The 27,819-nt window shown below is 35.2% G+C and overlaps 1 protein-coding gene across 13 annotated transcripts in view; it reads right to left on the reverse strand.

Annotated features, from left to right (window-relative positions):
- The window catches only part of FRYL (FRY like transcription coactivator), a 275,206-nt gene that overhangs the window by 80,491 nt on the left and 166,896 nt on the right, over positions 1-27,819 (reverse strand). For 10 of the 13 annotated variants that reach the window (XM_074396104.1, XM_074396108.1, XM_074396106.1 and 7 more), the window contains 13 exons: positions 26,556-26,654; positions 25,307-25,408; positions 22,121-22,165; positions 19,221-19,324; positions 18,921-19,029; positions 17,260-17,346; positions 14,356-14,527; positions 13,454-13,586; positions 10,467-10,574; positions 6,635-6,872; positions 5,571-5,756; positions 5,255-5,341; positions 3,063-3,331 (listed from right to left, as the gene is read on the reverse strand). In XM_074396104.1, the coding sequence (XP_074252205.1) occupies positions 3,063-3,331; positions 5,255-5,341; positions 5,571-5,756; positions 6,635-6,872; positions 10,467-10,574; positions 13,454-13,586; positions 14,356-14,527; positions 17,260-17,346; positions 18,921-19,029; positions 19,221-19,324; positions 22,121-22,165; positions 25,307-25,408; positions 26,556-26,654 (1,739 nt within the window). The remainder of the gene's footprint in view (positions 1-3,062; positions 3,332-5,254; positions 5,342-5,570; positions 5,757-6,634; positions 6,873-10,466; positions 10,575-13,453; positions 13,587-14,355; positions 14,528-17,259; positions 17,347-18,920; positions 19,030-19,220; positions 19,325-22,120; positions 22,166-25,306; positions 25,409-26,555; positions 26,655-27,819) is intronic. The other 3 variants (XM_074396110.1, XM_010344191.3, XM_010344190.3) reach the window with 1 other exon arrangement.

Here is a 27,819-nt window from a genome sequence, read left to right on the forward strand (position 1 = left end):
AGCAAATTTTTTGCATTTTTTGTAGAGATGAGGTTTCACCATGTTGCCCAGGATGAGCTCAGATGATCCACCTGCCTCAGCCTTTCAAAGTGCTGGGATTACAGGCATGAGTCACCATGCCTGGCCTAATGCTAATTAGGGAGATGGTAGGCATAAGGTTTTTATTACTAGTACTGTCTTTGTAGACTGATATCAATTAATAAAATACTAGATTAAAAATTAAAACATATTACCAGATCGTTTTAACATTATTATTCCTGTGATAAAAGTTAATATTTTATTGGGCCATATTTTATAACTTATGCATACTCAAGTAGAAAGAAAATAAAATCAAAATCACCTTTAATCCTACATGAAAATAAACACTGTATATCCTATATATCTTTTTTTTTTTTTTTTTTTTTGAGACGGAGTTTCGCTCTTGTTACCCAGGCTGGAGTGCAGTGGCGCGATCTCGGCTCACCGCATCCTCCGCCTCCTGGGTTCAGGCAATTCTCCTGCCTCAGCCTCCTGAGTAGCTGGGATTACAGGCACGTGCCACCATGCCCAGCTAATTTTTTTTTTTTTTTTTTATTTTTAGTAGAGACGGGGTTTCACCATGTTGACCAGGATGGTCTCGATCTCTTGACCTCGTGATCCACCTGCCTCGGCCTCCCAAAGTGCTGGGATTACAGGCTTGAGCCACCGCGCCCGGCCATATCTTTAATTCATACACATGAACCATAAATGCATGAATAGATCTCTTTTAATTTATAAAAATTAAATGTTTATTTTGTACCTACTTTTTAGACTTACGTATTTTTCACCTCTCTATGTAAATATACTTCTGTGACATTATTTTGATTAACCACATGCTATATCGATATATAAAGTATATTCTATATAACCAAACTCTCACTGACATTTTAGTTAATAGCATTTTTCCCTATTATACACAATACTATATATTTGAATATACTTATATTCTTAGGTAATTCTTGAAAATGAAATCAGAGTCAAAGAAGATGCATATTTTCAAGCCTTCTGCCAAATTCCTGTCTTGAAAGATTATACCAAGAAAATATTTTGAAACAATTCCATAAATCTTTCCAAATACCAAAATTGTTAGTTAAAAAAAAAGCAAAACGAAAAGAGGAAAAATACTAACATACAATCCTTGCCTTCAACAAGTTTTGTAATATGTTAAGTAATGCAAATGCACCACTTCGTTAATTCAACAAGAGTACTGTATAACGATGTGATACTATGTTAGAAAATGATCCAAGCACTGGTAACAAATCAGTTAAAAACAGCTGACAAAAGATCACTGCCCTCAGGTGGGCCAAGGGACACACACAATAAAGAAACAAACAATGTCAGATGGCTAAGTTTGATGAAGAAAAATAGAGCAGAAAGGGGAAATAAAGAATGCTAGTAGAAGATTGGATTATAATTTAAAATATGGTAATTAGTGAAGGCTACTTAAGATAAGGTCATCAGCTGCCAGGAGTAGTGGCTCATGCCTGTAATCCCAGAACTTTGGGAGGCTGAGGTTGGGGGAATCACCTGAGGTCAATAGTTCAACACTAGCCTGGTCAACATGGTGAAACCCTGTCACTACTAAAAACACAAAAATTAGCTGGGTATGGTGGCTCATGCCTGTAATCCTAGCTACTCGGGAAACTGAGGCAGGAGAATCACTTGAACCTAGGAAGCAGAGGTTGCAGTGAGCTGAGATCTTGCCATTGCACTCCAGCCTGGGTGACAGCGAGACTCTGTCTCAGAAAAAAAAAAAAAAAAGATAAGGTTATCACTGGTATGCAAGGTGGCAAATGTCAATTTTTATTTAAAAAGTAACATCCAGACCAGGTGTGGTAACTCACACCTGTAATCCCAGCACTTTGGGAGGCTGAAGTGGGAGGACTGCTTGAGCCTAGGAGTTCGAGTTTGCAATGTGCTACGATTACACTCCTGCATTCCAGCCTAAGTTACAGAGAGAGGCCTTGTCTCTTAAAAAAAAAAAAAAAAAAGAAAAGAAAAGAAAAGAAAGAAAAAGAAAACAAAACAAAAAAGAAACCCAATACACAATACCTGAGAACATACATAAACAATTAGCATGTATATGTAGAAATACCAAATATATACATATATTCAAATCCAAAAGTAAGAATGACTACTCTGGGTAGGACATTGAAGAGATTTTAAAAAGTAAGATTGAATTTCAGCTATATCAGATATGGATATGCAAAAAGAAAAAAAAGGTATCCTGCACGCTTGTGAACAAAAGCTCACAAAATGCAAACTGTTAACCACGTTTGAGAGGATAATTTGGTTCCAACATTAAAGGTTTTGATAGAAAGTTAGGAAAAAAGGCACAGAGTGGAGTTAGGTTTGAAGAGCTTTTAATGTGGGCCTCAAGTGATAGGTCAATCCAGTGTTTGCGTGGGCAAGTTATATGCTCAGAGGACTCATTCCATTCAGTGTGATCAATGGGGTAGTCAGGAACTCAAACCCAGATTCAAAAATTCTCCTGGGTATTTAAGAGCAAAAAGAAATTAACTGAAATTTATAATGACCTTGGTCAACTCTCCATTTCATCATCCGTTACTCCAAATCTTTACCAACATCCTCAAATCTACTACTCAATGCGTTATTACCACTAGCCACCAGGGGGTGGCCTTCCTTATACCGTCATCAGGAAAAATAAGGCTGCTGAGCTGAGTTTTGCTCAGCTTCTCACCCTTTATCTACAAACTTCTGTATTTACATCCATATTCATCTTTAGAACCTTTCCTAATTTCTTCCCTTAACACAGATTCGTTGGACACAGCTATGTACCAAGCACAGTGTCATTAAGTAAACTAACAATTAAAATTTGGTGAGACTGAATTACATGAAAAGGATGAAGAAGTTATGAGACTATGTCCTTGACAACATTCTCCTCCCTCCTTAAGATATGATTATAGTATCGCATATAATTTATGGGCCTTCTAATCTGTAATACTTTTGTATCTTTCAAATAAACACATTATGAAAGCTATCAGTCTATGTATTTTTAAATTTAAACCAGGAAAACAACTTACTTTATATCGACCTGAGGGGACAACAACTGAAGTCTTGTGTATGCAAACATCCAAGCATAGCTCACAGCTGTAGAGCAGTGTTTAGGAAGATTTTCTTGCTTTAAAAAACTGGAGAGACTTATAATCCATGGGTCCTGGCCTTGGGTCACATGTGCAAATATCCATATGTGTGATGGACTAATCACATCAAACTGGTGGCTAATTGGAGAAGAGTTCCATTCTGCTAATGTCTGTAAATCTATCGAGCTAGGGCAATAGAGCAAAGTAGTCTATATGGAGAGGAAAGAAACTGATTATTACATATTTCAGTAACTTTGAAAATTGTGCCATACAAATTGCTCTAAACTGAAAGTGGTCTATTAGTAGTTTCTAAAGCAATGTAATATAAAGTCCATGGTAGGTTGAATGGAGTAGAGAATTCCTGAAATTGTATGTAAAGTTTGTGTATGTGCATTTTTTTTTGGAGAGGGATTCCACTGTTTTCATTATTCTCAAAAGGATATACAAACCAAAGAAGTTCAGGACCACAATTTAAGTAATTCTTAAATAAATATCCAAATTTCATGGTATACTGAAAGCTGTTAGACACCTAAGAAGTGAACCATTAACTTTCATGTTGACCTGTAACTATGTATGTGTGGAACAGACTCAAACATGAGCTCTTCCTCAGAGGTATATATTCTGAAGTACTTGTTCAATATTTGACCTCTTATGCTAAAGAGATACACATTTATGTTCAGTGAAAAGTACATTTATTAGCACTGGTTTAGGCATTAGAAACAAGTCATCCATTACTCTCTTTTTGGAATAATTCATAAGTTAATTTATGATTAATATCTAAAACAAAAGGCTTTAAATTGTGCAGATCTATTAATAAAATAGTTAGAAGAGAGGCTTTTAAAGGTTCTTACCACAAATAAATGATAATACATAAGAGGACGGATACACTAACTACCCTGATTGAATCATTATACAATATAGACATGCATCAAAACATCAAATTGTACCCCATAAATATGCACAATTGTTTCCATTTAAAAGTAAATACAAATTAAATTTTTAAAAAGTTTAGCATCATTGGGGAGGGGAATTGTACAGATTTCTAATCATTTCTTAGGCTTATAAAATCTTATTACCAGCTGGGCGAGGTGGCTCACGCCTGTAATCCCAGCATTTTGGGAGGCCAAGGCGGGCAAATCGTGAGGTCAGGAGATCGAGACCATCCTGGCTAACATGGTAAAACCCTGTCTCTACTAAAAATAGAAAAAATTAGCTGGGCATGGTGGCCTGCGCCTGTAGTCCCAGCTTGAATCTCGGAGGTGGAGGTTGCAGTGAGCCCAGATTGTGCCACTGCACTCCAGCCTGGGGTACAGAGTAAGACTCTGTCTCAAAAAAAAACCCCCAAAAACAAAAAACAAAAAACAAACAAACAAATCTTATTACTTTCCTTGGTTGCATATAACTCATGAATTATAAGAATCAGGTGTTATGCAGAAAGCTCTTAGTGTTATGCATTAACCTCTTGTCCATGTATTCTAAAATAGGAGGAAAGAATTTTTAAGTAGTAAAGTTTTATAGCTATTCTTATATCAACTTTGGAATCTTAATATATGACCTTTTACCACACCAAGACCAAGTAAGAAAGTTTGCGTAAACTTTCTTGGTAATGTGTTTGTAGACAAAATGTTTCTTTCCATTTTAATGAGTCAAATTACATATGAGATTGGTATAAAACACAATGTACTTAATCCACTACAGTTAAACTCATGTGATAAACAAAAAATAGTCACCAAAAAGGCAGGGGTATAAGTTTTTGCTTTGAGTATCACTATTTTTTTCCCCATAGCATTTTAACAAGTATTTCTATGTCAAGAATAATATATGCCATAATAAATACCAAACAGTAGCATAAAGTAACATTCAATTTAATGGAAACTTCTTAGATTGGAACGATTACAATCTTACAAACATGAAGCTATTTTTATTTGTATGTGGAAGAGTACTTAACCAAGTATAAACAGATGTCACTTTTTAGGTATTACTCTTGAGCATTTTCTAGTTTTCAAAAATATTTTCTAACACATTACATTTGTTAAGGAAGTTCTTTTATGTATGCATGTGTACATGTATGTATATGTGTCTGTCTTAAGTCTCAAAACAAGACTGGCTAGCACGAAGTTAACTATGGTTACCTGATCAGCCCCAGTGAGATGTATGAAGCTCTCAAGAATGGATGGGCTTAGCCTGTCCATCACATCTATGGCTAATTCATCATCACCCTGTAAAAAAGATATCATATGTCTAAAAAAAATTAGGAATGTTTAAGCAAGGTATAAAATCCAAGTAAACACTGAAAATACACATCAGCACTATTTGTTACAAATGGAACTGAGAACAGTGGATTAGTTTAGACCCCTGGTAGTAACCTACCTACTTGGGATCGGATGGACAAAGAGATGGTTTTTCAATACTTTGATTAGATAACGGAATGAAATACCTAAATCTTACCTTAGGTATTTCCAAAAGTGCAAATAAAGCCCGTATTTCTCTAAGGACACTGACGGCTAGTCTCCTAGTGGCAGGTCGACTGCTACAGAGAATGACAAGTGCAAAGCCTTCGACCACGTGGAATACACTGGAATATGGGCTCCTTTCCAGAGGAGGGGGATGAGAGGCTCCATTAGCTATGCCATGCTTGAAAAACAGAAGTTAAAAGTAAAATAAAAAATAGGTATGTACAGACGTTCCAGAAAAACAGTAAGAGTAAAGCAAACCACAGTAACTATGACTACAGGTCTGCCTCGGCTCAAGCAGTTTAAATAGTATGTAACTTATAAACATGGAAGAGTGTACACAGTGAAAAGAAGATTTTATTGGTAGTCTAAATATGAATTCTGTACCTAACTTCTATCATTCTCTATTTTGTAACCTTGGCACTGACAATTGCTCTTCTAATTTCTATGTGGGACATGAGGGGATTACAGTGTATCTTTCACACTCAGAGTATGGACCAGCAGCCTGGCAACACCTCAGAGCTTCTAAGACACTCTTTTTAGTGCCCTGTTGATTTCTATGCTCATTAAAGGTTGAGAAGCTAGGTTGGCTTCAATGGCCCGGGTCTAAAATCCCAAGGGGTTCTATGATCTACACATAACCATAAATCAATGATTTGAGTATCTTTTATGCTTGAGGAGGGCAGATACTGTCTATCCGAAACAGGGACTGGTGACATGGATAAAACAATCAAATAATGCAAATGGAAGACTACCAAAAATTTATTGTATTGGCTTTAAATATATTGGACACAACCTAAAAGTGAGCTGGAATTATCTCTAATTTCTATGCTCATTAAAAACTAATTGTTAATCAAAGAGGATTAGAAAAGTCAGACACGCACATGCTATATATTTACTACATGAATTATGGGAAATTTCAGTTTAAGGGATTAGGAACACTGAGTGAAGAGAATTAATAATACTCTTAGTGTTTGACAAAGTAAATCTGTATTAAAACCATTACTGGTCATTTAGCACTGACCACGTACAAAGGGACAATAGAAAAGAATCTGGTACCTGTGAGTCCTGGTTTTTATTATGCATTTGGGCTGCTTGTTTCCACTGATTTATTAATTGTACCAACATCTTTACGGCATTATCAAGAAGCGTGGGATGGACATCAGTCACTTCACGAACAATAAAATAAACAAATCCTGAAAGAACATCCTCCCGCCAATCTGGAAAATCAAGCATTAGTGCCTGCAGAGTATTGAAAGCCAGAGCACGTAGTTCTTCATCCATATGAATTGTGAGCCTACCAAGAACAAAATTCCATTAGCAAACTTCAATACCTTTCAATTAGTTTTATTATCTAAAACTGAAAACTATGAGCTTAAAATATATGTCCTCTTATTTTGTAAGAAATATGAAGATAGCAACCAATGTTCACTTTTTCATGTTATATTCAACTTTATGCTAGTTTATACTCTCATCTGTTTAAATTCACATATGAATCTATTCCTATTAGTTGGTGTTTTTACTATAATCTGAATAAGTGTGATACAAATGACATTAGAATTCCACTTAAAATCCTTTTATCCTTAAAATACTGTATTGTTATCCTATAATCAATCAAAATTTGTATCTAATCATATGACATCTTAGTACTATCTTCACATCTATTTAACCCTTTGCTATCACTGGTAAGGACATGATTTATCTCAATCATTCTTTATATGCATTGAAGTTACAGTTAAATATAAGATGGCTGATTGTGAAGAAGGATATGCAACAAATTAAATGGAATCAGTGTAACAGAATAATTGTTGAAGTTCAGAATGAGAGTAAATTTAGGAATAATATCATAAATGGCATATGCCTAGAAAAAAAAATAAGGTTGGGTGCAGTGGCTCATGCCTATAATCTCAGCACTTTGGGAAGCCAGGGTGGGCAAATCACTTGAGGTCAGGAGTTTGAAACCAGCCTGGTCAACATGGTAAAATCCCGTCTACTAAAAATACAAAAAAAAAATTAGCTGGGCATGGTGGTGCATGCTTGTAATCCTAGCTCCTCAGGAGACTGAGGCAGGGGAATTGCTTCCCTGGGAGGCAGAACTAACAGTGAGCTGAGGTTGTGCCACTGTACTCTAGCCTGGGCAATAGAGCAAGACACCATCTCAAAATGTGTGTGTGTGTGTGTGTGTGTGTTTGTGTGTGTGTGTGTGTGTGTGTGTCTGTTGACTCAGCACATAAGGTCCTAAAGAGAGTTTAAGTCTAAACAAATTAGGAAAGAGGCTATATAAAATTAGTTTTTAAACAATATAGGGCTCTGAATATAATTTTAGTTACAGAATTTTAGCAGAACATAAAAGAGAATGATAAATAAGAACATTTAAAAAATGGTTGTAGTAATGGAAGCCACCATTATATATTATATGAATAAAGAGTTTCTGATTTGAAGCTGAAGAGAATTAAGTAATTGACTACAAAGAAATTCATCAGAGTTAGAAATAGTCTGAATGAAAAAGGTAAGTTCGTAATATTAAACATACAATTACATGCTCGGAAAGCTGGAAAAATGGAGTTATTCATGACAGAGGCAGAAAGCTGTGCAGTTTAGGAGAAAGGAGATATCAGTGTTTACCCTGCTGAACTCAGTTCTAGTCATCACTAAGCCAACCTTCAACCGACAATGAAACTAAAGAGAAGATGTATTGTAGATAGACAGACTGAGGAATAAGCAAGCAGCAGTTCCATCAGCACATGAGAAATAATGAGTCAAATTAAGCATCTCTAGCCCAGTATTCTGTCTCTAATAGTGGCACCATGAGATACAATATGGGAGAGGAGAGTGACAGTCCTCAATGATACAGACTTTAAAGGTTATTTCAACATTGCTTAAATCTATGAATATGTAAATATCTATCTTATTCCTATCTGTGTGATACAGGGTATATATGTGTGAGTTAACTGCTCATGGTACACAGTAGAATAACAATAAAGCTTGGCTAATTAAAGGCAGGGGAATTAATTAACTTTCCTTAGGGACAGCACAGACGTCTGCAAATTTACAATGCATCTTTGTTTTGTTTGGTTGGTTCCTTTACGTTAAAGTAAGTAAGATTATACAGCACAATTCCAAATGATATGAAGAGAGGAGAGATTAGAACAGACCCTGAGTTCTTCTTTTCCACTGAGGTAAATTAATTAGTAAACAAACATCATAGGAGAAAGAAGCAAAGTGAACAGCAAAGCAAATTGTCATTCACCGTTCAGCTGTCTGTTCTTTTCCTAGGCTGTCCCATCCCTGTCCTTCATACTTGCAGTTTCATTTTGGTGGAAACATGGGAGATCTACTCTTATGGCTCAACATCCACAAAGATGTAGATGATTTATGCTGAGGTAGGAGGAGTCAGAGCAGAATTGAACAGTAGGTGTTTACTGCTCTCCCAAGAAACAGTGTTATAAATAATTAATAGTTCTTATTTCCAGTGCTGACATGAACTTTGTAACTCTGCAATCTGATTCAAAGAAAAATTAGGAGACAGTGTGGGAAGGGAACAAATTTATGTGATGCAAAGGAACCCTGTTCTTTCATAATCATCACAGGAGACATAGAACCTCTGATCACAATAGGCAACAGCTGAGGATAAGGTAGTGCCAGGGTGTGTGAAAAGCTAGGGAAGTGGGGAGAAAGGGTTGCTGGAACAGTCTATTAATGGTTTATTTATTATAAATTTAACATATGCCTAAGTGATAAATGCCCAGCAACAAGTGAACACCTTTCAATGTCTCCAAGTATCACTGCTCTGCTATAGTCATTATATTTGCTTTTTTTTCATCTAGGACAGAGGCTGGTAAACTGTGGCTCAAGGGCTAAATCAAGCCAGATGCTTATTGGAATACAGTCACGTGCCCCCACTTTACCTATTGTCTATGGCTGCTTTTGTACTACAATGTCAGAGATGAATATGTATTTGCTTGTTTTATTGATACATAATAGTTGTACATACTTTGGGGGTAGATGTGATAATTTAATGCATACATATAATTTATAAAGATCAAATCAGTGTAATGAGGATATCTAACACCATAAATACTTGTCTTATTTTTATGTTAGAAACCTTTATTCTTTTCTAGCTATTTTGAAATGTACAACAGATTATTGTAAACTATAGTCACTCTACTGACCTACTGAACACTAGGTCTTATTCTATCAAACTGTATAATTGGACCCATTACAAAGATCATAATGATCTGCAAAACCCTAAAATACTATCTGGTACTTTACAGGAAAATGTACCGATCCCTATCTAGGGAATCCCAAACTACATCAGCAAAGCAGGTTTTCAACAGGCTATCGCCTCTACTTAGAATTAGGAACTAGTATGTAAGTCTGGTTGTCAGGTTATTTACTCATTTTACGGAGCTATGATACGCCTAATAGAAGACAGAGAAAAACTTGAATGCCACAGTTCTGCCACAGAGGGGAAAAAAAAGCACAAATGAGACCTGATTATCACCAGAGATACTAAAGAAATGACTGTAAGACTAAGCATAATCATTAATTGCCTAACTGGGAATTACGATACACTGATAATGCCCATATGTTAAGGGATAATGTGGTAACAGAAATCCAGGAAAGAATACTAGATGGAAAAATAGGGAACTATTTTTGGGGGAATATAGTGTGGGGCAAATCTAGAAGAACTTGAGAAGTTAAAAATTAGTGAGAAAAATGTGTTTAACAACAAGAAAGACAAAATGGAAGTTTAGAAAGTAAATCAGATGAAGGGTTAGAAATGTCTTTATCATCGCCTTTTTAGTGGTAACAGTAACAAAGGCATATTGGAAATATAAAGGAGTAGAAGACATAAAACTTAACATAGCAAACAGTAATTCTCATTTACCTTGCTAACAATTCAATGAGGTCAGTTCTGCTCATACCATCAGGAATCAACCTTGGAATCGCAGCAATACAAGTTCTAAACAAATCAATCTTGGGTTTTCTTTCCCCCCTGAAAAATACAACAGGATTTAATAAGAAGCTTATTACATATGCTAAACAATAAAATCTAACTTGGAAAAATAACTACAGAAAGTGGGAGCCCTCCTTTGAAGTTTAATATATTTAATATTAAAATATATATATAAATCTTGTAGGTAATTGTTAGTCTATGTATGAACAAAAGAATATAGAAATAATTCAGGAGAAAACCAGCAAACAAAAAGGTTTTTAGTAACTAAACAACAAGCATTATTATTACATAACAAATATTATTTAAACAGATTATTTATCTTATTAATATTTAAGATGATTAAATATTTACTATTTAGCTTCCCATAAATAAAATTAAAATAATAAATAATAACATTGATATCATTAAATAAATACTGGATGTTGTTTGTTCTTGTCCTGTGTGTGATACACACACATATACATACTTCAAATTTCTATATAATAAAATGAGCCAATATTTTGAAAATCCTGGTATCTCCAGAGGCTTAATACAATTTAATTTTACTATATTTTCTTTTAGTTATTCAATAATTTTATTTATTTTAAATGTCTAACCTCTTAATATACTGGTTTTTATTTTGGTCTGTATTTGAAGGTGAGGCCTTTTAAATTTCTTTAATCTAAATTGTTCTTCAGTTGGCCTAATATAACATCCTTATGTAGAAAAGAATTTAGATATTCTTAGTATTTTGGGTTTTTTTTTTTTTTTGAGATGGAGTTTCACTCTCATTGCCCAGGCTGGCTTGCAATGGCATGATCTTAGCTCACTATAATCTCCACCTCCCAGGTTCAAGCGATTCTCCTGCCTTAGCCTCTTCAGTAGCTGAGATTACAGGTGCCCACCACCACACCCAGCTGATTTTTTGTATTTTTAGTAGAGATGGGTTTTCACCATGTTGGCCAGGCTGGTCTTGAACTCCTGACCTCAGGAGATCCACCTGCCTTGGCCTCCCAAAGTGCTGGGATTATAGGTGTGAGCCACTGCACCTGGCCTTGGTATTTGTTATAGTGGCAATGGCCTCACTACCTCCTTTTAGAGATTTTATATAGTCAGTCCTCTCTTTGTATGGTTTCAAAATGCATGAATTTCTGTTATTACACTTTAGTTAAATAACACCAGTCCCCCAAAACAGTTCAAATTTAAGCTACTATACGCTAAGTAGCAGTATAAACAAACTTTTCTTTGGCTCTTTGGTCCATAAAGCACCATGCACATCAGAATCACTGTCATTTCTGTCAAGGCTGTCAGTGATTGGTCAATGTGCATCTATTATTCAGTTCATAAACAGCAAAGTGTATAAAAATGTTGCCTCCTGGTCTCCCAGGATAATCCATGTGACATTTTACAAAAATGGATAATCAAAACAGGGTACTGGCTAACTAAGAGGAAGTACAACAAAGAAAGAAAAAAGTAGTATCACTGTGTAGTGTGTTCTCATTTATATCGCTTTGGCATCCATTTTAAATATGTTTGACTGGTATGAGAAAGTCAAACTTACATGACTAGTTTCCAGTTTTATACCCCACTCCATGTCCCAGTTCTTAAATGTGGTTGATCCAGGCATCTGTCTTACCCAACTTCCTCCTGGAAACCACCTCCCTATGAACACCTAGACGCAGCCTACCTGACTGGCCCCATGGACCTGCGTACCCCACATAGACTATGCAGATGTGCTGCAGTGACCACCTCTCAGGCACAGCATGACCTCCTGAACTCATGCCTGCTTGCCTTCAATCCACCAATTAGAATTCCCCATCAGCAACTGTTTGGATAACACCCTCAACCCAAAAAAGGTACTGGCCCATGGGCGTGTTTCTCTCTGTCTCTGTCCACATGCTCCCTGACCTCTGTGAGTGAGACCTCCATGTGTCCAGTGTACCCCTGCCACCTGTAAGTAATAACATCTTCATTGCTATCTTGCTTCTCTCCTAGTCACTGAGAGGGTGCTCTCTATCTCAAAGATCTGAAATTAAAGCACACTGAAATAGACTAGAAAGGTAATGGAGTTACAGAAGAAAGAGCTAGCCAGGGAATGTTGACACTGCTGTCTTTCGAGATGTTACATAGGTATCAGAGGAACTTGGTGAAAGCAAACTTACTGACAAAAATGAGGTGGTTGTGGTGAAAAACAAGAAGTCCCAGAGGAAGTAACGTTGGGAAAAAACTTCACATTAAAGAAACTCTCAGAGATATTAGCATATAGTAGTCCATAATAACTGTGTATTAAATTTAGGGATTAAATATCAAATTTGGTGTTCTAATGATGCAAATATTATTATCTGAAAGAATCTCCTCCCTTACAGAGAATATGTAGAAGTTTTCTAGCAAATAAAAGAAGTTACTGCTGTAACATGCACCCTCTGGAGGAGAAGTCCTTAGCAATAAGAAAAAAAGATGCTGGGATGACAAATAATGACGAGGCCCTGGAGGTGGGGTGGGGTGAGGTACTGTTTCTAAAAAACTACTCATGCTATTTCTCTCTATACCCCTTAGTTCCTTTTGGAGTTCAGGTTTTCAGGATTTTTTTTTTTTTTTTAACTAGGGTTTTGGAAGTAAAAGCATTTATCTGACTTAATAAACCAATCCTGCCCACACACATCCGGGGTACCTAGGATTCATATTTTGCTCATGGAGTAAGTGCAGGGCCTTGTCATTGACAACACATCAGACTGGGATCCAGAGTGAGTTTTGCTGTCTATACCAGTTTGACAGCACTTTAAAACTGAGCACGTGGAAAGAAGCACTGTATTGAAAACTGCAGCAGATGGAAACATGGAAGAACTCCAAAGACAAAGTCAGGAGACAGGTAAGCAAGAACCATCCATTCTGTCTTAGGAAAACTGAAAGGGCAATCAAGGCAAAAATTTACTACACACGTAATCATGTCTTCAGGCTCCTTATTAGACATCTGCACGCTGGTCATACACATTGGTCTCCCAACTTCTTTGTCCAAATGTCTGAGGATGCTATCTAATGCTTTTCTTACTTGAGGATAGTAAACTGACATTCCTAGGGGAAAAAACTTCAGTTATAAAATATCTGATATTAGATAAGAATACTTAGTTACTTTCTGTAGTAAAAGCCTATCAATCTTTAAATGATATTAGCTTACTGCTGCCACAAAAGGGGTTTCAACTGTGATATATTCTCCCTGATGATCAGCTTCAGTATATTGGACTAATTGGAGAAATTATGTAGTAATTATGCAGAAGACTAAAATTAAGTTGAAGAAAGGACAGAATGCAGTGAATAGGATCCTGTGATAAAATAAAGATTTAACTAGAAAACTCTTCATATGAAGACTCGTAACTATTATCAAAAAAAAGTATTCACTGTGGGCTGGGCACAGTGGCTCACATCTGTAATCCCAGTACTTTGGGAGGCTGAGGCGAGTGAATCACTTGCGGTCAGGAGTTTGAGACCAGCCTGGCCAACGTGGCGAAACCCCATCTCTACTAAAAATACAAAAATTAGCCAGGCATGGTAGTGGATGCCTCTAGTCCCAGTTACTTGGGAGGCTGAGGCATAAGAATCGCTTGAATCCAGGAGGCAGGGCTTACAGTAAGTCGAGATCGTGCCACTACCCTCCAGCCTGGGCAACAGAATGAGATTCTGTCTCAAAAAAAAAAAAAAGAAAGAAGCATTCATTTTGTACAGCTGTATATACTGGAAAAATGGTATTAGGCAAATTTATATTCATTTTAGATTTGATCAGACTTCTATAAAAGAATATGAAACTGTATTACAAAGCGACTTACTTAATTTCAGATAAACTAACCTATGACTTTTGCTTCTTCATCTGTCAGGGTTTTATTGAGAAAAATTTTCTTTACACGAAGAGTATTTCCTGAGGGAAGAATAACTCCTGTTGTTGGCATGGGTGGTTCACCATCTTTCTGCTGCAAACTGTCTGCTATTACAAGGAAGACTCTGAGGCCTATGTTCATTCTCTTCAAAGGAAAAAAAATTCAAAAGGAAGAAATGAGTGTCATAAATTACCATTTTTGCATGTTAAAAATATTTATCAATAACATCAGAGTCGGAGGAGTGGAAGGAAGGAAGACAGAAGGAACACTAACCTCTCTGTCCCATATTTTTAACTAACCCAGGCATTAGAGTTTGCTTTAATATCGAATTCCCAAATGCCACTCACTCACTTGTGAGGTCAACCAGCTTCCTATTGTCTCTAAGGCTTATAGCAATCCTCTTCCATCCTTCCTCAACTCTCCGTATCCTCCTATGGTCCCGTCCCCTCGCCTTTCTAGGCAAGTGACTTGTCTTCTACTTCACAGAAAGAAAAAAATTACCAACTTTCCCCAATCTCTCATTACAAATCACATTAATCTACTTATACCTGAGCCTCTTCTCCCTCCCTTTCGCTCTTGGTATAGTGAGGGAGTGGCAGTCTTCCTAGTTGTTGGAATCCCAACTGTTCTTGCATGTTTGGAAACATTCCAACACCAATTACACTTTGTCTTTCTTGCATCTTCAACATTTTCCTTTCAGCTGAATATATCCCATTTATCTGAACTATATTTGCTATCTTAATGGAACAAACCTTCCCCAAATACTTTCCTGAAGCCATTCTCACTCATCAGCGACCATACTGCTCAAAACAGTGGGCCTATTTATAGCATGCTATTTGATTTTTCAGCAACATGGACAAGGTCGAGTACTCCTTCTCTCCTGAAACACTCCCTTCCTTTCACATCTCTCTTCCACTTCTGGCTGTGTCATCTTTATCTGCATTTCAGGTTTATTCTCCTTTACCTGGGTATTAAATGTTAGACCGCTTCAAGGCAAGGTCCTCCTAGGCTGCCTCCTCCTATCATTATGTATTACCTCCCACAAGGCAAGGTCCTCCTAAGCTGCCTTCTGTCATTATGTATTACCTCCCAAAGAAACTGCATATACTTATATGCTTCAATGACCACCCATACCAGATCACCCACAAATTTTAAGCCTGACCTCTCCCTGAACTCAGACCCATCTGACATCTCTTACTTGGAAGCCTCTACTTGGATGCCTCAGGTTAGACCTGTTCAAGCCAAATGCATGACCTTGCTGCCTCAGTGTTTCCTTACTCAGTGAATGCTCCTCTATCTGCACCACTATGATCTAAGCCCAAGCTGTCATTTTCTCTGATCTACACCAGTGTTCTCTCCAGTGGGGATACACATGCCAGTGGGTGTGCAAGGTAGTTCACTGGAATATGAGAAGAAAATAAAGCTTTTATTTATATGTATCTGTTATCTAAGTAAGATTAAAACTTTAAGCTTCACTCATCTTTATATATAACAGAGAACTGGTGCCCTCCCTTAGTCTAAGTATCAGATAGTCACATGTCACACAATCAAAGATGACACCTTGAAAGAAGCGGAAAAGGCCTACAATGTAGTCGAGTTGACAGAGGAAGCTTCACTTATACATTCTTTCAGTGTATTGCAATTTGCATGTATTTGATTAAATGGGCTAATGGGTAATTTTATCTAGGTTTAACTAAACTAGCTCTTACAAACTTAAAGTTCTTGAAAAGAAAATACGGATTCAAGATAATCCTAACAAAGTAAAGCTAATAAACAACCACCATCCCCCAAAAAACACTCAGCAGAACTTTAACTCCTAGTATGAGAACGTCAGTAAGAAAAAAATTTACTTTCAGAAATACATTTATTCAACGGAGTAAATATTTTTTTTAATGGATGCTCAATAAAGTATCTTTTGTTTCATAATTTTTGTTGCTGGAAACCATTTTTATTAGTAGAAACCAAAAAATATATAAATAAAAGCTTTATTTTCTTCCTGTACTCCAGTTAACTACCTTCTACACCCACTGGGATGCATGCACCCTCCATGTGTTAAGTGTGTCAGCTATACAAAGAATCATGTTTACCTACTTTCTAAATCTGGAAATAATTATTAAACTATCTTAAAAATATTACAAATGAAAAGCTTCAGTATTTTTCTAACTCATTTGTTAACCATATAAACACATATCTTAGGATCTGACTATGTACTGAACCAAGATCGTAATTTAAAATAAATAAGAAAAAAGAAAACAGATAATGCCTATTTTGCCTTTTTATATTCTCAAATGTAATTAGATTCCAATGGACAATTAATTTATGAAATATTTTGAAAAATCCTGAATGTCTAATGTCTAAAGAATGAATTAGAGTTTACTAGTGAATCATGAGCCCATGAAGGCAGGATAGAACATTTACTTTTTTATATGTTACTTTTTTTTGGGAGGGGCAGTGAGAGAACAAATTTTTGTTTTTTCTGTGACACATAGAACAGTGCCTGACATATTTTAGGTGCTCAATAAATGTTGAATGCATGAAATTTACTGAATAACACCTTAAATATAAATCATGTGAATTAAAAAAAAAGAAGAAGAAGAAAAAACCTGAGCACATGTTACAACTTTCAGGAGCCAGTTGAGCTGAATAACTCGACAAAATTTTCCTCTCCTTTTTATTTTCTACCATGCTTAAACACTATCATTAAACCATTCAGCCAGCTATCAGAAAGGTTAAGTAACTTGTCTGGGATCACAGCTAGTATAGAAGTAGAGTTGGGATTTGAACCTAAGAGTTCTAATTCGAGAAATCATGCTCTAAAAAAAAAATAAAATAAATAGTATAGGATTGTATATTATTAGATTATAAATTTTTTTTACCTCTGGATTAATGGTGAAAGTTTTAGTAGATTTTCCAACACTGAGAAGATCAAATATTATTTCTTTCATTGCAAAATCCAAACGTTCCTTAAAAAAAAAAAAATCCTTATAACTTGCTTCTATGTGTTAGGTATCATGCCAAGAATTATAAATATAATATACAATAGCAACAACACAGGTTTGTGCCCTTAAAAAGTTCATAGCTGAACAGAAATATGCATGAATTAAGGTCAAAATATATGGTTACAAGTATATTAATTATCAAATGATTTAATACTCAAACTAAGGGAATAAAAGTTTTAAGCATTCATTCACCAAAATCATATTAAAATCAAAGTGAAAGAATTCCCAGAATGATAATGAAAGGAAGTCCCAGGACAATAGCCAGGCAGTGGCCTAGTGAGCAGTGAGTTCATATTGGGTCAGGAAGAATGGGGCTGGGGCTCTAGGAAGGAAATCTCCCAGGGGGAGGGAAAAAAAAGTTAACAAATAAGATTAACTGATGTTTGAATGGAGTTTTATAATTCTGGTGGATTACTGGAGGAAGGTAACTAAATCAAGGGAGCGGGCACAATTCTGGAAAAAAAGAAAAGGGAAGAGATGCAACCTAATGTCACAAGTTTTCTGAACACTTGATCTAAAGTACAATTTGCTTTTATTAATCTGACTGATAACCTTATGCTTATCTAATTATCATGACTTGTTCTCTAGTAAATAACAATGTACTAATTCTATTTAAATATTCTTTATTTCTTCACTGTCAAAAATCATTCTATTATGGATCATCTAGATTGTTACAGTCTCAGTTGAAAGAGAATGCAACTAATATTCTGGAATCACACACTTTCCCATGTTGAGGAGGTAACCCTACTTACGATTCTCCAAGGTGGATGTCTCAAAAGGTAATGTGACCAAAACCTTGGATTGGCTCATCAACACCCATTTAATCCCCTTCTAATAATCCTTCCTGTACTGCAGAAGCTAGAAAGCTAAATTTGTATTTCCCAGGATCCCAAGTAACAAAAAGCTTGAGGACATGATTTACACCCTGCCAAGTGGTATGCTCATGTGAGTCTCTTTGGGAACTGGGATATGCAGAGAAGAGGAGCAAGGCAGGGAGAAACAAATCTATTTTACTGGTGAGGAACGTGGTAGACACAGCATGATTCGGAAGCACATCCACGTGTGGTGACTTCCTTATCTAATTGTTTTTATTTTGGCAAGGTGGCAGCTTCCTCTTTGTCTTTCAGACTGGAATTCATTTCTTCAGCCCAACTATAAATTCTTTGAGCTATCCATATTCCTTTCGAGATTCCTTTGGGTTTAACTAGCTACAGTGGATTCTATTATCTGTACCTAAGAGCCTAGATTAATATAGACTATGAAAATAATTTTCTAAGAAATCCTTCAAGATATTCAGGAGGTAATTAGTAAATGCACTAAGATTAGGAGTATGAGATACATTGTTGATCACTTTTCAATTAAAAGTGCTTCCACCTGTGGGTTTCCTTTCTGTCTGCAAGTGTAGATTAATAAAAAAAAAAAAAAAACTTATTTGGTGTTATGTTTTTAGATGCATAAAAAATTTCAAAGCTCCCACTGATCACAATAGATTACTCTAACAATTTGCATACATACCTACTATGAGGTGAAGCACTCACCTGAGCAATGAACTGAATAATCTTCACAAATATATTGAGAGGTGTGTCACGAGGAACCACACTTCGTGAGCCTTTTGGAAAAAGTGCTGACACTATGCTCATAAGACGACTACAGGGAAAAAGATCTAGTTATAACGAGATCACGACATCAACAGCATATTAGCAAAAAATACTTCCTATTCTTCATAATATATTAACAGAATTCATATTCCATCCACAAGGTATAATGTTTACTAAAATTCCTATTAGTGTGTTTTTTAAAACATGATTTTTAATGGACTTTAAAGCAAAGATACTCACCTTTGAGTTACAGTGTTGCTTTCACATTTTATTCTAATTACATAAACCCACAACAATCTATACAAAGATTCCAGTGCAACTCGAGACATTTTAGGATCTTTATTCTGTTTTAAAACAAAAGAGAATAAAAATAAACATATTAAAATACTTGCAATCACTTAAGAGCAAACATATTCTCTGTCAACAACTAAAAGCTCATCATTTTTGTATTCCGTCTAAAATAGGTTTAAATATACAGGTATATATTTGGTATAAGGTAAGTATATGGCTCAAAAGTAACCATAAATGTGAAAATTGAGCCCTTCCTTATACTTTCAAAAGAAAATACTAACTCTTATTTAGTAAATAAAATTATACTAATATTTCTAAGAACTCTAAAATTACACACACAAACTTACTTGATGATAAACAGTTCACACTCCAATACTGACATAATGACTGAAAAAGGATCACTAATTTCTGGTGTAATTCACTTGCAGTCCATATAACAGTTAAAATTCAGAACACCAAATGGTATTATAGTCATTTGCATTTACAAAATAATGCAAAATATTATGAAGTGCATATCCTTATGAGTGAATAGTGACTTAAGAGCATGGACTCTAAAACTGAGAAAAAAGGATTAAATCCAAGCTCCATCCTTGGGCACTGTTATGTTATTCTGAATCACAATTTCCTCATCTCTAATATGGAGAAAATATGGTACCTACCTTAGAGATAAAGTTAATATCTGTAAAGCACTTGGAACAGTACCTGGCATGTATTAAATGTTCATTGACTATTAAGTGTTACAATTTTTATTTGGAATCAGAATATTATTTAAATTATTAGTACTTAGAATCAGAAAGTTATTCCATTTTAATCATAATTTGATAAGCACACCTTTTTTCATTCTAGCTGTTATAAAAAATAAAGTTCTCAAATGACTAGTAAAGCACTGAGATTTAATTATAAATTTTGAAATACAGCTAACAATCTCCTTTTTTTAAGAAGAAACTCTTTATACATCTGTTGATTAGTTTTAGGATGTACTGATTATTGTGAATTTACATTTTAGGTTTTTGCAGCTCTATTTGGATAAAGATCTGATATAATTAAGGATGGAAGATCAGTTACTCTGTTGATTAGACTCAGTATCAATCCAGTGACAGATCCATAATGATCCCAAATTTCAAATATACTTTCCGAGTAAGTTTCAATTACATTTGTTACTAATGTAACTAAAGTAACATATAACGTATACTAATATAACAACCAAGCATTCTGTAGTAACATCTTGAAGAAAACATAACTTTCTTTTCTATCACTTAAATCTAAGATAACCAAATGTCAAAATATTTCAGCCAGAAGTTAGGAAGATAAAGAGAAATGAAGAGGTAGAGCATGAAGGATTTTTAGGATAGTGAAAATACTCTGCATGATACTGTAATGGTAGGTACATGTCATTATACATTTGTCCAAACCGATAGAATGTACAACACCAAGAGTAAACTCTAATGTAAGCTATGGGCTTTGTGTGATAAAGATGTGCCAATGTATATTTATCAGTTTTAACAAATGTATCACTCTAAGGGGGATGCTGAGTATGGGGGAGGCTAGACTGGAGTGGAGGTAGGGAAATCCCGGTACCCTCCTCTTAATTTTACTGTGAACCTAAAACCGCTCTAAAAAAATAAAGCCTTAAATAAGTCCCATTAGTTTTTAGGTACACATGAAATAACATTTTTATATTGTTAAATTGTATTTTCAAAATATTATTAAAAATTATACTTTAAAAATATGTAAGTCCAATTCCACATAAAAACTTTTCTCATATGAATGATTACATATAAAAGTATTTGGATTATCTTAAGTGATGAGGTATCTGGCATGAAAAACATTGATTTTCAGACAAAGCTGGGATTCACACAATGCCAAAACAGCAAGATGAGAAATGATAAAAATCAATTTTTTTTTCAGCTGCCACAATGCTGCTATATGTCTGAATAATAAAATCATCCTAAATTTATCTGAGCTTTAAACAAAGATATTCAATCTAATTTGAACAACTATACAAATAAAATCTAATGAACTTAATATAAAACAAAATTTTGATATGTCAGTCAAATATAGTCTTTGGCAACAATCATTTTAATGTTTCTTCTCTTTTTTTCTACTGAACTGAAAAAAAATGATTTGTTTAAAACTCAAACCAGTAAAGTCAGGCATGGTGGTGCATGCCTGTAGTCTCAGCTTGAACCCAGGAGTTGGAGTCTAGCCCGGGCAACATAGCAAGACCTGTCTCTAAAAAATAAAAAAACAAAAAACCCAAATCAATAGGATAAAACTTTAAAAATTAATTTGTCAAAATTGTATTCCATTAACTTTAAGAGTATAATTGGATTGTTTGTAACTCACAGGACAAATGCTTGGGTGGATGAATACCCCATTCTCCACAATGTGCTTATTTCACATTCCATGCCTGTATCAAAACATCTCATGTACCCCATAAGTATATACACCTACTGTGGGCCCACAAAAATTAAAAATAAAAACAATAACAACAACAAACATATTCAAAATCTAAGCTACTGTCTCCTTAATTTCACTGGAAATTAAACATTTTCATTTGTAACAGCTAGATAATGTATATTAAACAGAGTATTTTAAAATTTTGAATTTTGGTGAAGAATCCACATTCAGTATCAGTTCTATTTTTAAAATTCATCTTCTTGGGGCCACATTGATATGAAACCTTCTGAAAAATGTTTCTGCTGTGTGCTACTCTTCTTTTACAGTACCAGAAGCAGATTGGAATAAATACATTAGACATGCAATGCAACAATGGGAAAAGGAAAAAGAAATGCCACACTTAAAGGAAATAAAGCAATATTTTAGTTTGTAATGTCGACACAACTCACCTGGAGTGTTTCTATTTGTTTTCTGATACTGTTGTTAGATGGCATCTAAATAAAGCAATGTGAGACAGCAAACATAAACATGAGATGCAGCACATGCATGTTAGATGAAAATAAGCACAAAACAAGACAGCTCTTCACCAAGGTCTCTATTTAGAAGAAATCTGAAATGTCCAAGACAGTGGCCAGAAATACTAAAAAAAAAAATCCCACAATTTGGGCATCATGGGAGATCCACCTATAATACTCAAACTAAGAGAAAACCAAAGTGTTAACTCTCTAATTTTTCTTAGAATTTTTCCTAAAGCACTGCATTTCAGTTCAGACAACTTTAAATTTTCTAATAAAAATAAGTATAGATTTTTGGAAAAAAAATCTCTAAATTATTTTTGTATGACATATACTCTTATTATTCACTATCTCTCTTAAGAATTCTCCAGAAACTTTAAAATCATGTTTCACACAAGTATCTAAATTGATACAGACATGGGAAAGGGAGACTACCAAATTCTGTTTGGAACAAAAATTAAAGATTTAATTTTTCAGTGAAATACAGTGACACTCTGTCACAAGCTATTTCAGCGCACATAGGGATAGAGCTCATTTTTCATGGTCGTCAACTTAAAACTGGTATGATAACTTTTAAAAACTGTGCAATATCATAAAGTGCCTTAAAATTCATATTTATTCTTATGACTCTAGAGAATAATGCCTTTTTAACATCCCCAAATTATTGCTAACATGTTTTCTTAAAATATTCAGTGCTTATATTCAACATTCCTTACACTACATTCAGAAGTAACATGGTGGACCAGAAGAGTGAGAGCTATGCACCTATGTGAATATGGACACAAGTCCATCTCCATGATTTACTGGCTCCCAAAACACAGCTTACTTGTTTATCTTCTTTCAGCCTTATGTACAGTAAAAATCAAGTGAGATTCTGTACTTAGAGGATGTAGCATCCAATAAAGAGTAATAAAAACCAGTCATAAGAAGTATGGGTCTACAGGTGCAGTGGTTCACACCTGTAATCCCAGCACTTTGGGAGGTTGAGGGAATGGATACCTTGAGGTCAGGAGTTCAAAACCAGCCTGGCCAACACGGCAAAACCCCATCTCTACTAAAAATACAAAAATCAGCTGCGGGTGGTGGCAGGTGCCTATAATCCCTGCTACTCAGGAGGCTGAGGCAGGAGAATCACTTGAGCCCAGGAGGCGGAGGTTGCGGTGAGCTGAGATCGTGCCACTACATTCCAGCCTGGGTAACAGAGCAAGACTTAATCTCAAAAAAAAAAAAAAAAAAAAAAAGGATAGGTCTAATGGAAATTGTTTTAGGTTTTTAGTATCAAGAGATTAACTGAAACTCAAAATTATTTAGGTAAGGCCTTTATCTTAGATCAATTTTTCCTATACATAAAACAAATAACTGTTATAACATAGTTTTTCCTTCAATGCTCAACCCCTTACCTCAACTATGCAGAGTAGCCACATTATCTAAGACTTAATAAATAGGAGCCAATTCATTAAATTTCTGCTGAATAGAGCCTTAATGTTAAGTTAAGGGTTAATGGCCAAGACAATTATATTCCAAATACTCATGCTAAGTGGCTCTTATCTCCTTTAGCCTGGCAGATTGACATAGCCATTAATGAAAATGAACAATATGCCAGAAATATTTAACAGGAGGTAAGGGTTCAAAGAAAACAGAGCATTTAAATGAAAGTCTTAAGACAAAAAAGTTAAGGTACTGCGAAGTATTGCAAATATGTTAGGTGAAACGTATATCTATTAAAAAATTCCAACAAGCAACAGAAAAGAATGAACTGTTATGAAACAAAGCAGTCTTCCAGAAACATTTAAATGCATATCTTAAAAATATTTTAATGAACTTATGAAAAATCATACTATCCAGAAAAATTATCCATTCTCTTTTGGTGCCTGTATCTGTACAAATTATCAAAATAAGAACAGAAACAAGTATATTATAATTAGTTAAATAAAATTTATCTCCTGGTTGCATGACATAAAGAGTTTAATTAAAGTTTGATTTGGTCCTGGGAATTTTCATAAAGTCAAAGAAGGTATGTAAATTTTCATCCAAACATGAGTAATATCAATGTTTATCTAGAAAGGAAACAGACAAAAATGTTTCTCAAAGTAGTATATATTCCGTATACCTAAGAAATTGAGGCAGTTTTGAAAATGATACATAGAATTTTGAAAAAGAGGTACAGGATAACATCCAGTGGATCATTCCTGAAGTATGGAAGAAGAGGCAGTCCTACTTCTACAATAGCACAGCGAGCTGCATAGCCAAAGACAAGTCATTTACTCTATCTGCCTCGGTTCGATTATCTTCAAAGTATAGGGTTTTCAGTTTCAAATCTAACTTAGAGGAATACCAGGAAATGGAATGTCATGTCTGCAATATTTCTATAACTTGCAAGCAAATATTCAAACAGGCTCACCCAAGTATATACCAAAAGAATATTCAAATCAAGCACTGGCATGACATGCAGCTGAAGAATATTCCCACGCTCTGTCAGAATTGTGTTCCTACCCAAATAAGAACAGAGGATCCTGCCAGCAGAGCATCCCGGGAAGAAAATGATCCTTGTATCTCTCACAGTTTTGTGTTCAGGACTAAGAGAGTCTGAATATGGGTGTGCCAAATAGTGTTAGTGACAAGTACCCTTTCATTCAAGTCAATCATTTCAGGAGATTTTATGTCTGTGTGGATCCAGTATCAGCTTTTAGATATGGCTAGGCATACTTAAATTAAATGAAATTTTAGTGATATCATCAAAACTTTTTTCATTTTGCTCAGACTTAAACCAACATTACTGATTTCCTCGAAACAAAAGACAAAATAAGTATCTAAAGGGTTTTGTGAGAGTAATACTCTATAATTCTAAAAATATTAACAAATATCCCTAGATTCAACATAAATTATTACTAAAAACATACAATTTTGCATTCATTAGGACAAACTAAATTTTCAGTCAAAGGTTTACTCATATCTATACATGATTCCCTATAGAAGAAATAGGAAAAGGAATGTGGCAACGTGTTACTATTCAAGTATATCAATAGTAACAAAAATTTCATTACGCACTGTTCAATTTATATGCACAAACAAATATACCACAGTCAGTATTTATAGATCAGAAGTGTGATTACATCTTACCTTTAAATGTGACAAACAGTTCTGTAGGAAAATATGCCAGTTATTTAAAAAAAATTGTTTCTGACTGACACATAAAAGGCAGGTAATTAGTGGATATAAAGCCTAAAGGAGATGGGGAAAAGAGAGAATTAACACTTTTCATCGAAAAGCACTGGACTTGTAAATTATATTTCATTTATTCTTGTAAGCAAGGAAACAAATTTTTTAAGCAGTTTTCCATTTTGTAGTAAGAAGTTTAATCTCATAGAATAATCCAATGCAGAAGGATAAAAGGTAAATTTTCTATAAAGAAAATTCCTTGACTGATTATACCTCTCCGAATATGCTATGAGTTCTCCCTCAACCCATTAGTCCCTCATCCGGTTTGTGGTTATGATTAGTCCCTGGGATCAGATGTCAGATGGCATTAAAGTTTTAGCTTTCTGTCTGTCAAATGTGTATCACATGGTGGCTACATTAAGCACTCAAAGCCTCACTTTCCAAACATGTAAATTGGAGGACAACGATCAAAAATATCTTACAGGGTTGTGAAGCTTAAAGTAAGACAAAAAAGTGCAATACTAGTTCAATGCCTGGCACGATCATGTTTACTATTATTGTATCTCTAGTTTAGATGGTCAAATATTTGACCAATTCTCCAAACCTTCTCCAATCTACAGAAAAGTTATGTGAAATAGGTAGAAAAAAATGCCTTTAATCCGAATAGAAAAGATTAGACAGAAAACAGCTGCTAAAATCACTTTATGACAGTGATCCCCTGAGGTTACAACACATTTTTAATATACCTTCCCTGTGTTTAGACACACAAATATCATTGTTACAATTGCCCACAGTATTCAGTACAATTACATGCCGTACAGGTTTGTAGCCTGGGAGCAACAGGCTATTCCATATAGCCTAGTGTGTAGTAGGAAATACTAACTAGGTTTGTGTAAGTACATTCAATGATGTTTGCAGAATGAAATTGCCTAATGACACATTTCTCAGAACATATTCTCATCATTAAGCAATGCATGACTACCTAGAAGGAAGTCTGAACAACTCATCAAATGCAGAGCTAGTAAAATTAAGAACAGAAAATTTAAAAAGAGCAATGTGAAAAATACGTATGTAAAATTTGCCTTTGTATTGCACTTCAGGGATTTTTCAATTTTAGATTTTATAATTCTCTTAAATCTCCAGTGAACTCATAAATCAATTACTAAAGATCCCAATTAAATATGAAAAGTTTTGAAGTGTTTCTTAATACCAATGAATGCTTCTTTCTTGAGCTCAGTTCAAAAGTAGTCTGATAAAGCATCTCCACGAAATTTTTCAAACAAGGAACATTCACTTCATTTTTAACAGCCTAGTAAAAAGAGAATGCAAACAAAGAAAATGATTACAGACATTAGATTAAACTATACAAAGGTTACAAGAACTTTGTGTGAGGTTTGAAATTGGTTAATAATTCACTGAGACTCTCACTGAAGTATTACAATGTGCCAAGTGACCAAATGTTAAGTACATAAGATAAACCTGGTCTCAACCCTGAATGAACAAAGTGGTAATACAGGCAAGGAGGACACGGTGTAACAGGTTCAATGAGAGCGAATTCTCTGTGCTCCTGGTGCACTCAAAAGGGTCCCCTATGGAAAAACTCCACGAGGAAGTAACATCTAATCTGCATCCAACATCTCTTACCAGAAATATTGCTAAAGTCTCCCATTTAAATTTGCTGGCCTTATCTCCCACCCTCTGACCATGTGCAAGGGGACCCAGCCCTAGGAGCTTCCTTGCTGTTCCTAGAATGCGTCAAAGCATTTCTTGACTTAGGATGTCTACGCTGGGGCATTCTGCCAGAGAAGCTCCTTCCACAGACATAGGAAGTCTTACTGTCTCATTCCTTTAGTTTTTGCTCAATTGCTACCATCTCTTTTGAGGTGGTGGTCTTTCCTAATCATACTCTTTAAAATTTCAACTCCCTCATCCCCCATTTGGCAATCCTATGCTCCCCACCCTGTTTATGTTTCATCACATTACTTTCCACAATCTGACACACTACCTATTTTATGCACTAGTATATTCTCTATCTTCTGCATAAGTAAGTAAAGTCTACAATACTAAGGAGTCTTTCCTATCATATTCATTGTTGTATTCCCTTGTGCATAGATGAGGACCTGACAAACAGAAAGCGCTCAATACAAAAATGAGTAACGAAAGAGAGGTCAGCTGGGCAAAGAGCGGAGGGAGGTTACTAGAGAGCCATGAAAGTTTCAGGTAGAAGGAGCTCTATCTACAGAGGCCTAGTATTATGGGTTGAATCATATCCCCCCAGAATTCATGTTGAAGTCCTAACCCCACAAACATCAGAAGGTGATTTCATTAGGAAATAGGTCATTGTGGATCGAGTTAATTAAGTTAGGATTAGGAAGACCCTAATCCACATAACTGATGTCCTTTTAAAAAAAGGAAATTTGAACACAGACATATACGCAAGGAGAATGCCAAGTGACCATGAAGGTAGGAACAGA

The sequence above is a fragment of the Saimiri boliviensis genome, chromosome 3 (assembly GCF_048565385.1).
Source record: "Saimiri boliviensis isolate mSaiBol1 chromosome 3, mSaiBol1.pri, whole genome shotgun sequence".
NCBI classification, from domain to species: Eukaryota; Metazoa; Chordata; class Mammalia; order Primates; family Cebidae; genus Saimiri; species Saimiri boliviensis.